At 35.4% G+C, this 10,502-nt stretch overlaps 2 protein-coding genes across 2 annotated transcripts; one reads left to right on the forward strand and one right to left on the reverse strand.

The window, feature by feature from the left end:
* The first annotated feature begins 3,077 nt into the window (after positions 1-3,077).
* LOC143598264 (U-box domain-containing protein 35-like) lies at positions 3,078-5,198 on the forward strand. The gene is made up of 4 exons (XM_077076526.1): positions 3,078-3,312; positions 4,518-4,636; positions 4,707-4,822; positions 4,925-5,198. Exons 1-4 carry the CDS (start codon positions 3,090-3,092, stop codon positions 5,163-5,165), a joined length of 699 nt encoding a protein of 232 aa, XP_076932641.1. The 5' UTR covers positions 3,078-3,089; the 3' UTR covers positions 5,166-5,198.
* A 91-nt stretch (positions 5,199-5,289) lies between these two features.
* LOC143598263 (serine/threonine-protein kinase D6PKL2-like) lies at positions 5,290-7,766 on the reverse strand. The gene is made up of 3 exons (XM_077076525.1): positions 7,662-7,766; positions 6,462-7,243; positions 5,290-6,367 (listed from the first exon to the last, which is right to left on the reverse strand). The coding sequence occupies exons 2-3, from the start codon at positions 7,172-7,174 to the stop codon at positions 5,476-5,478; spliced, it is 1,605 nt and encodes a 534-aa protein (XP_076932640.1). The 5' UTR covers positions 7,175-7,243; positions 7,662-7,766; the 3' UTR covers positions 5,290-5,475.
* Between the last annotated feature and the right edge of the window lie 2,736 nt (positions 7,767-10,502).

The raw sequence follows: 10,502 nt of genomic DNA on the forward strand, positions 1-10,502 counted from the left end.
CATTTTAAATATTCTATTTGTTTTGACGATTGGGTTTTAGGGTTTAAGGTAATGTGACGGGTACATAAACATACCCATCTAGTCCCGGCGCAACCTAACAGGTAATTTACTAGTTTAATATATTTTGAAAGATTACATGATTTTGATGAGTAAACGAGTTTGGAAAATTATATGGATATCACCTAGGACTATTTATATCTTCAAAAGCACGAACTATTTTCAAACCTCATCTCATATTAGCGGCATACCCATATAACCAATTACTTGCCCTGAATATTTCTGATTTTTTTTCGTTATTCACTTTGTTTTGCCATCTCTAATTTAGACATTGGGATGTAACTTTTGTTGGTAGCTAGTAAAAGCATTCTCAGCCCGTTTCACATCTTTATCTCTATAGTTAAACTAAAAAAAATAAAAAAAATTTCTTTTATGTTCAATAAAATTATATTTTTATACATTTATCATTACAGTTTTCCTTTCCTTTACTCACAACCAATATCAACAAATTTTACAAAAGAAATAGGGACAAACAACATATCTTCAAATTTGCACAAAATCACTTTATTTCTCTCTCTATCCTATAATTTGTATTCACAACCACTCTCACAACTTTATCCTATAATTTACAAAATCTTCTTACATAATTTTCAAAGATGGGTTGAGAATGAGAATGCTTTAATTAGTGATTATTTACGATGTCAATCATTGCAAATGACTTTGAACAGCCGTTTATATTTGGTTAAAGTTGTATCTTCATTTAAATATGTATAGATGTAATATTAGACTACTATGTTTGAAGCATTCAAATCGGACTTCTTGCGTTATGTAGATTGATTGATATTTCCAAGTTCCAACGGATAAGATTCGAATATCCTCCATGATTAAATTGACTAAATTCTAAATAAATAAAAGTCATCCAGTAATTGGTTACATATGAGAGGATATTCTTGACATAACTTAAAAATATAGTGCGAAAGTTAATAGGTTTTAAATAGGTTAACAAGTTAAGTCTAAAAAAAAGTCATCCAGCATTTAGTTGCGTATGGGAGGATATTCTTGACACTTAAAACATAATGCGGAAGTTAATAGGTTTTGAGTAGGTTAACACGCTAAGCTTTATCATATACGTGATATTTTAGTAAGAAATTGTGTTATGGTAGTTTGAATAGAACTCGTTTCAACAAATTTATACTGAAATGTCAAGAAAAATAATCAAAACCAATCTTGAAAACCATAGAAGGGAATATCAGTACCGATCCTGATAATACAGATACCAATGGTGATATACTGATATTGATGTTCTTCTGTCATAATCGGTTTGATTATTACTGGTACCGGTGCCGATTATTCTGAATCGGTACCGATGTTGTTCGGTCAAAAGTGGTTCTGTTAGTCAGGGTACTGGGAATTGTGTAGCATATTACCATGAAAAAATACTCTATTTTGATACAACTCGTTTTCAACAAAATCTACATCAAAATGTCAAAACATACAATTAAACATAATTGGGTACTCATTTTGATTTAAGTTAGCGAACACAAATTATTACATAAATGTCGAATTATATGATAAACAAATGGGGTAAATACATATATTATTAACTAGTTTTTATCCCCTGTATTACGGGGGTTGAATATATTATTTGTTTCTAATATTTATTTATTTTTTGAATTTTGTTTTTTATTGTATGAAAGTTAATAATATACTTATGATTTGATGATAAATTATTTACAAATAAATGAGATGATATAACCCGGTTTATTAGCTATATGGGTTGATGAGCCCCAAGACCCGTTTATTTTTTTTTTACTATAAAATTGGTTTTGTAATTATAAATTATATATATCCTTTTTAAATAAATCATATATTAATTTTTAGTATATTCCTACTTTATAAGATTTTTATATCAAGTATTTGGTGAGATTAGTTTTATAGGATTTTAATTGGTTTTTTATATCAAGTATTTTTATAGGATTTTTAGTGAATTGGATCGGAGAGCCTCAGTTCTAAAATAACTTTTGAGACTAGAAAAACGTATGTAATATATAAAATTATTTACTTAGCTATTTCTTAACTGGTTTTTTTATTAAACTTTCGGGTTAGTGAAACGGATCGAAGAGTCTAAGAGTCCAGATCTAAAAAAACGTATGTAATTTGCAATAATGTTTTAAAACTCGTATTAAAAATTATATCGATAATGAACCAAAAAGCATATTCTCGTATATCCTAACAACTGAATTAAAAATTTTTGATAAATACGACATCATATATATGTATAATATTTAATTATCCATCGACCTAATTATAAAAATCATCATGTTTGAAAAATATTCCAATACTGACTTACTTTTAAAATATTCTTAATTACTAATTAGTCCATATTCTTATTGTTCGTTTTATATATCATTCTTTCCTCTAACTTTTATCTGATTTGGTTATCTATTCACATCGTGAAAATTACTTTTACACCTCTTTTGATCTGATCATTTAAATTTTTAATTCTTTCACCATTTATAAAATAGAATTTTATAATTTTAATTTGTGATACGCATGTCAAGTAGAATTGATTCTGATCCAAAAATAAGTTCAACTTGATACTGCTATTAATAACTATTTGTTTTAGCTTCATCATTTTTGTTTAAAGAAACATTAAACTATAACTATTTGTTACCGGCCATCGTATTGTAATTATCGTAAATAACTCTTTACGGACCCCGTCAATCACATTCTACAACATCTTGATAACTTTTATGTGAGAGATTATTTTCACTAAACTATACACTTGACATTACAAAAAAATAAATAACCGATTAAATGATTAAACCCCACTTCAATTCAAACTTCAACGTGTGTCAAAATCAACATAACCGTACATAAACCACGTTCGTTCAACACCCACAAGATTCCGATCAGTCATGGCGGAGAACCCCACCGGAAGCATCGTGCCACCGCCGATCAACATAATAAACTTCGAAGATTACCGAATTAACAACAGTTGGAGTAGTAATCACGAGATAGTAGAACTTGAAGAAGAAGAAGAAGATGAGTTGTCAATTACCACAGGAGGTAGAGGTGGTAATTATAAACTCATGCCTTCAATTACCGAAGAAGGTAACAACAGTAGTGAGTATTGTTCTTATGATCGGAATGCAAACGACGTCGTGTACGTGGTGACGTGGCGAGGTAGTGATGAGCTGTTGTCGGCTAGCATGGATGCTTTGGTTTGGACGATTGGAAGTGATCTACGTGGACCGTCTAGCATTGTGTATCTGGTTCATGTGTTTCCGGAGCTCCGGTTTATTCCTACGCCACGTAAGCACATGTGATTATTTGTTTTTTGGTAGTTTTGGTTTAAGTAAGAATTAAGGTTGTCGGAAACAATGGCGGTTGATGAGTCTGCATAGTATAAACTATAAAGTTAATTTTGCAATCATTAGATTAGAATTGGTATAAAGTTAATTTGACAAAAAGTGGTGTCCGGCTTTAGGGGAATAAATAAAGTTATTATTATAGTTATAGGTCCTTAAATTAGGGGAAATTGGATGCAGTTACGCCTAAATTGGGGATGATTTGTTCATTTCCATGGTTAACATTCAAATGTATTTTAATATTTTATAATACTTATAATTCACATTATTTAACTTTTCATAATTGAATTTTGTTAAGATAATTGTATGATATGTGACAAATCTTTCTTATTTCATTTAAGTTTATTTATTATAAACGAGTATTCTATAATCACTTTCATTTTCATAATTTTTGTTACTAACATGGTTCATACACCACAAAGTACACGATAAAATTTGTTCCTCATGTTGTCATTTTTCTGGGTTGAACCGGTAAGTATGGTTTAGGAAACGACAACATAAACAGTCTGCATTAGATAGGTCGTATGGTTAAAATGGTTTGACGGTTTCGTTTTGGTAGTTAGATAATTTGATTTTTTTTATTTTCATTTTCTTTTCAAGATGGTAAATTTACAGTAAAATTTAAGATAATAATGATTGTAAATGAATATAATACCTTATGCAAATATGTTAAAAAGGAAAAACAGTTAAATGATCGATTTGGTTTACACATGTTCTAACCCATTTGCTGGGTCATGGACCCGCAAAGTGTCAAAGTTAAACCGTGAACCAAATCATATGAATCTCAAACCGTTGACTTATTTGGGTTTGGATAGATATACGATTTTAATTATGCGAATCAAATTCAGATACTAAATAGTAAATGCACGCTACTTTTGTGACAGTTTGACGAAAATACCCTGTATATGGGCGTAAAAACAATTTCATAACACCCTAATACAATTTACTTTACACTTCTTTTGTATTTGTCAAAAGATACTTTGCCCTGATAATCGTGATCCTAATCACTAGTTAAAGAAACTTTTTAAAAGCTAAACTGTTGGTTTGACAGATCAATGTTTTGTGAACTCAACAGTGTTCCGAACCGCGCTATAGATATAGACCACTGATAATATAACTGTAAATACAACTGATGTTTTTAATATACAGTGGGAAGATTACCTATAAGCCAAGCAAATCCGGAGCAAAAAGAAAGTTACGTGATTGATGAACGAAGCAAGAGAGCCGAATACCTGCAAAAGTTTCTCTCTCTGTGCTCGTCTTCAAAGGTACATCGCATATATACAAACTGTTATGTACCTATAATTCTATATATTATCTTACATGTTGGTGTTGCAGGTTCAAGTTGAAACTGTGCTTATTGAGAGTGACATGGAGGCAAAAGCCATCCTTGACCTCATTCCAATCTTAAATATAAGAAATCTGGTAATAGGTGCCACCAAATCCAACCTAAGGTAAGTTTCAATGATAGTAATAAGTTTATAGGTCGACCTGTTTAATTAAACGGATCTGAATCATGATTTAACCTTATCGAAACATGGAATCAATAACAACAGGAAACTTAAAAGTAGCAGCAAGAGAGGAGGTGGAGGAACTCTTGATCAGATCATACATAACGCGCCAGAGTGTTGTGAAGTCAAAGTCATATGTGACGGGAAAGAAGTATCGTTGCAAGACCACTTAACCAACGAGCCCGCCTCTCCACACTCGCCCGCTCCTTCACCACGCGAGACCACCTTAGAACCAATGCAGGACCATACCAACGGCTTTGTTAAGTGCGGCTGCTTCAAGCTCTGAAAATTTTGATTCTATAGTTTGTATTGTTGCATACATTTATTTATCTATAAAACTCGAAAGCAAAAACCTTATTTGTGACGACAAAAAAGAAGAAAAAGAAACTAATAAACAAAGTTGTCTTTGATGTTTATATGTTCATAATAGATCATCATCATCATCATCTTCATGTTCATGAATTTGATTAATGATATGATGCAATGCAATGCAACAACAGACAATTACAACTCACAAGTTTCATGTAGTTCATCCAAGAAAAATACAACCATCCTCCCCCATAATTATCCCTTAGCAAATCCATTCATAGGTATACTTAAAAGAAATCGAACTCCAGGTAATTGTCTGAACCTTTTTGTTGATTTGGAGCAGCAACCGGGGGTACATTCGTCTTTTCACTTGTCGATGCAACCGGACCAGCAGAAAACCGTTCAAACTCGACCGGCTTTGGGACATCCGGTGGTGTAGCACAGCGGATCAACGCCCAATTAACACCTTCAAAGAACGGGTGTTGTTTAATCTCAGTGGCGCCTCGTTTATAAGCCAACCTATGTTGCGGTTCTTTCACGAGCAGTCCCCTTATTAGATCCCGAGCAGAAAAGCTAACCACGGGTGACTCGGGAAATCGGAGAGGCTGGCCCACAACATTAAACAGTGTGGCTCGATTACCCGACCCTTTGAACGGAGTCCTACCGAACAACAACTCATACAAGAATATCCCAAAAGTCCACCAATCTACAGCACTTCCATGGCCTTCGCCTTTGATGATCTCGGGAGCTAAATACTCGTGGGTCCCCACAAACGACATGGACCGGGCGCTGGTCGGTTCAGCCATGAGCTCGGGCAACGGGCTAACTTGGTTCCCTACATCTTTTGTGACTTTGTTTTTCCTTTCTTTCTTGGATTTGCTTGAGAAGAACCGAGGCGAGAAGCAAGATGTGGGGACCACACACGAAGGTTGAATACACGAGGGTTCGATGCAAGCGGGTTGAACACAATACGCGGTGTTCCTACGAAGGGGCTCCGAGTCCATAGATGAAGACTTTACTAAAGTTGGACTAACACTGCAACGAAGCGAAAGATCAAAATCTGATAACATAATATGCCCATCTTCCCTCACGAGAACGTTTTCGGGCTTAAGGTCACGATAAACAATCCCGAGCATGTGGAGATATTCCATGGCTAACAACACTTCCGCCACATAAAACCTACAAAACAACATCAAAATCATAAACATGTTATAACATTAAAAAACATCAAATCATACCAAATATCATGTAAAATATTTTTAAAAATGTTTACTTGACAGCTTGCTCGGTGAAGTGTTTCCCAGGCTGTCTTTGCCTAAGAGTGTGCAAGTCTCCCCCGGGACAAAACTCCATAACCAAACACGAGAACTTATCGGTCTCGAAATGTGTGTACAACGTTGGAAGAAACGGGTGGTCCAACGATTGCAAAATCTCTCTCTCGGTTTGAGCCCGAAGAAGCTTCTTACGGCTAGCTAACGAAGCTTTATCCATAACTTTCATAGCGAAATACGCCTTCGTCCCAGTCAACTCAGCCAAGTAAACACTCCCAATATCACCGCACCCTAACCTCTTCAACAACCTAAAATGGGTCAAACCCAAAGCCCCGTCTCGTGCCCGAACCACCTGAATGGCTTCCCACCTCATATCATTCGACTTATGCGGTTTGTTGATACTGCTACTGAAACTACTGCAGCTGCTTTCATCACTCACATTACTGCTCGTGCTCCCTCTACACATACTACTCTTCCCACTCTCCACAAAATCCACACGCGCGCTCCCGCTCGTTAACCCGACGCTGCTCGTCCCATCACTCGCTTTATCCGAAACCGAACTGTTCTTCTCACCGATTTTCTTCTCCTCATCCAAACCAACTTTACCGGTTTCAATCGTTAGCTTAGAAGCCAGTTTAGCCTCCAAATCATCTCCCACAACACGCTTCGTCGCGGGTTCCACCACCGTGGCCGTAGAACGGGCTTTTGAAGCCATTTAAAAGCTACCACCTATGCACTTGACTGGATCAAAAAACCCATAACCCTAAATCCCTAATTATCACCTCTGTCAACACAATGTCAATTTATTATCAACATATTCAATTTAGTAAAATAAATTACCAAAAAAATTTCAAAAAAGCAAAAAGATGACGTGGATCGGACGCAAAACAAAAACCCCTAATCACAAATGATCATAAACATCAACTGTTTACTAATCCAAAACCCAGGTCTCAAATCAACAATTAATAAAAACCCAAATCATGAAAATTGAAGTTCAATCAAGAAACCCAATACCCAGATCGATCCAATCAAATCGGACAGCAAAACCCAAGTCAAATCGTGGAATTGACAAATGCAGATGTCATCAGCAAGAAACAAGAAGCAAAAAAGCTTTGATTTTTATTGAAATTGAGTTCATAAACAGCAGATCTAAGACGAAATCTATGAAGATGGTTAAGTTGAGATTAAAGGGGTAAAAATACCTGGAGATTGATGAATCTGGACGACAAGTTGAAAGGTTTGAAGGAAGAGCAAAAAGGAAAGATAGAATAGAAGCACTATTGTTCATAGCATGCTGATGAAACCTGTAAGATGAGAGAGAGAGAGAGAGAGTGTGTGTGGGGAAAGTGATGCTTGAGTGTAATAAATATTTGACTGGGCCTCATCTTCAAGACAATCAACCTTTTTATTCATTTTTCATTTTTCATTTTTCATTTTTGGTTGTTTTTCAGTGTCACATGTCTGCCAAGTCCTTTTTTTATAAAGGGAATGACTAATTTGCCCCTGCATCTGTCTCCTTCACAACACCTCAACTGAAGCCTTTGCCATTTGCTATCCCAATCATGCATACACTTGTGTGTTTACTGTTTCAAGTCCTAACTTTATGGGGGTCAAACTAGAATTTTTACAAGGGTTTGACTAGGCAGACTACATTATATAGAAAATATTGATTGATACATAGGCAGGCAGGCAGGCAGGCTTGTACTTGTTAACTCACCAGACCTTACATTTTTTATAACATTTAGGATTTAGGTTTTTGTTATCGTCAAAATAATCGAGCGCTCGCTTTCGCTTTCTTCCCGATTTCACATCCTGTTCGTTTTCTCATGTGCGACAATTAGTGATCACATTTATCTGTTATGGGGTATGTGTCGTCCTTCAGCCTTCCCCACCATTTTGAAGTTACATTGATGTGTGATTAGTTGAACGGGATAAATCGATTGGAGATTTCATGATAAAATGTAGAGTAATAGAAATAACGGAAAGTTCTAAAAATACTCATTTTAGGAGAGAGAGGGAGAGAGAGTCCAAAATGTCCATCACTTTTGCTTAATTCCATAAATAGTATGTTCAATCTAATCGTTATGATGATATTTATATGTCAATGACAGGATGACAAGTGGCGCCAAAACTCATCGTCAAGATGAATTTGAGCTCAAAATTCATCGTTAAGATGAGTTTGGATGCCTACGTATCAGTTTTTATTGGTCTTTGAAAACTAATCGCTGACTCCAGAATCTCATCGTCACGATTGGATTTGGGTAGACTATTATGAAATTAACCAAAAGTTGGAAACATTTTTAAACTCACTCTACTAAAATGGATCATTTTAAAAATTTTCCTAAGAAATAATGGTATACATTTTCAGACATTTTAGTTTTTATCAGGGGCGGATCTACGGTAGTAACGGGTGGTTCCGCGGAACCACCCGAGTTTCGAGTTTCGAAATTATAGTGTATTTATATATAGAAAATAATAAAGGAACCACCCTATAAATTATACAGGAACCATTTTAAAAACATATAAAGTGCTTGCCCGGCTGGTAGTTTGTGGGTTTTGTAACCCGGAGGTCGCATGTTCTATTCCCGTTTTTATAGTTTTTTTTTTCTTACTAAGTTATGTTAGGGTTTTTTATAACAAACATAAGCAAAGCAGCGCCTCTCTTCGCAAACAGGCAACAGCAGTGTCAGCAGACCAGTTTACACTTCAGAGTTCAGCCACTGACCACTGTCCACCGCCGTCCGCCGGCGCCAGCAGCCTCCCTCAGCCACTCCCGCCGCCCGCCTGCCCCGCACAACCCCTGACCAACCGCAACGCCGTCCCTATCAGTCTATCACTCTATCAGCCACTCAGCCCGTCTTTGATCCCTGTCCTCCTGCCACTGCCTACTCTTACTCGGAGTCTCGAATCCTCCCACTTTGAAGGTAATAATTCATTGTTAAATGTTAATTGTTCATAATTGTTAAGTGTTAACTACTTAATTGTTAAGCTATTTGTTAAATTTAGTTTTAGTTTGTTAGATTATTGGTTTTAATTTCTAATAACAGTGTCTCTTTTATTATTTTATCGTATTTTTATTATGTAATGAACTTTTCCCGAACCATCTGTGACAATCGTCAATTTCAGGTTAACCTCGTTAACTCAACTCCGTTAATTCAAACTTTAAGATCGTTGAATCTATAACGCATACTTCATTACATTTAAACTAGGGTTTAAATGACGCTTAACACTTACTACATGTGTAGTAGTCTTTCGGGATTTGCACCGAAACGCAAACGATTGAGGAATAAACGAAGCACACTAAAACACTAATGATGTGATAACTATGTGTTAGGATTATGTGTTATATTATTGTCATGATTATGTGCAAGTTAGGATAGAATGTTCTAGAAAAACAACACTTGAAAGTAGAAGGACTAGAGTGTAACTTGTTTGTTTATAAATATATCACTAATAAACAAACCCTAACCTATTATTCTAAACCTACAACACCACCGATCGGCTCTCTCTCCCTCTCTTGACCCACGGCTGCCGTCCACCATCACACACATATACACATCAAATCAAGAGATTAATCCAAGAACTAGGTGCTAGGAAGGTATACTTGATCATCTCTTACCTCTTTGTTGTTTAATTTTGATGTTTGATGGGTTGTGTGAAAACCCTAAATCGGCCGATCTTGTATGTATGTGATTGTTATGATTCTTGTTAGTTGGATAATAGATTGATAACTAGATTGATATTGATACATGATTGATTGTTGTTCTTGATTTGAATTAAAACACAAACCCTAATCTTGTATGTATGGTGTGATTTATATGCATGGATAGTAGTTATAGTGTCTAGAGGGTTATATGGATGCATGATAGTTCATAGATTGTTATTATGATGAGTTTTGATGTGAACAGATTCTGGACAGAACGTATATACGATGTTTAACTGACTGTAACGAAGTGTAAACGTGAAAATTGATTGAGATTGTGGGTACTGCAGTAAACTAGGTTGAGTCTAGTTTCTATGAAGTATAAATTCGTAATTTTTGG

Source organism: Bidens hawaiensis, unplaced genomic scaffold (assembly GCF_021521415.1).
Source record: "Bidens hawaiensis isolate Kalapana, Puna unplaced genomic scaffold, B.hawaiensis_p1.1 tig00049873_1, whole genome shotgun sequence".
NCBI classification, from domain to species: Eukaryota; Viridiplantae; Streptophyta; class Magnoliopsida; order Asterales; family Asteraceae; genus Bidens; species Bidens hawaiensis.

Excerpts from the sequence above, each read along its gene's own strand:
- LOC143598264 (XM_077076526.1), top strand. The coding sequence starts at position 3,090 with ATGCCTTCAATTACCGAAGAAGGTAACAACAGTAGTGAGTATTGTTCT. Across the intron at positions 4,637-4,706 it reads CTCTGTGCTCGTCTTCAAAG|GTTCAAGTTGAAACTGTGCT; the intron begins GTACATCGCATA and ends TTGGTGTTGCAG. Across the intron at positions 4,823-4,924 it reads GCCACCAAATCCAACCTAAG|GAAACTTAAAAGTAGCAGCA; the intron begins GTAAGTTTCAAT and ends CAATAACAACAG.
- LOC143598263 (XM_077076525.1), bottom strand. The coding sequence starts at position 7,174 with ATGGCTTCAAAAGCCCGTTCTACGGCCACGGTGGTGGAACCCGCGACG. Across the intron at positions 6,368-6,461 it reads TTCACCGAGCAAGCTGTCAA|GTTTTATGTGGCGGAAGTGT; the intron begins GTAAACATTTTT and ends GTTGTTTTGTAG.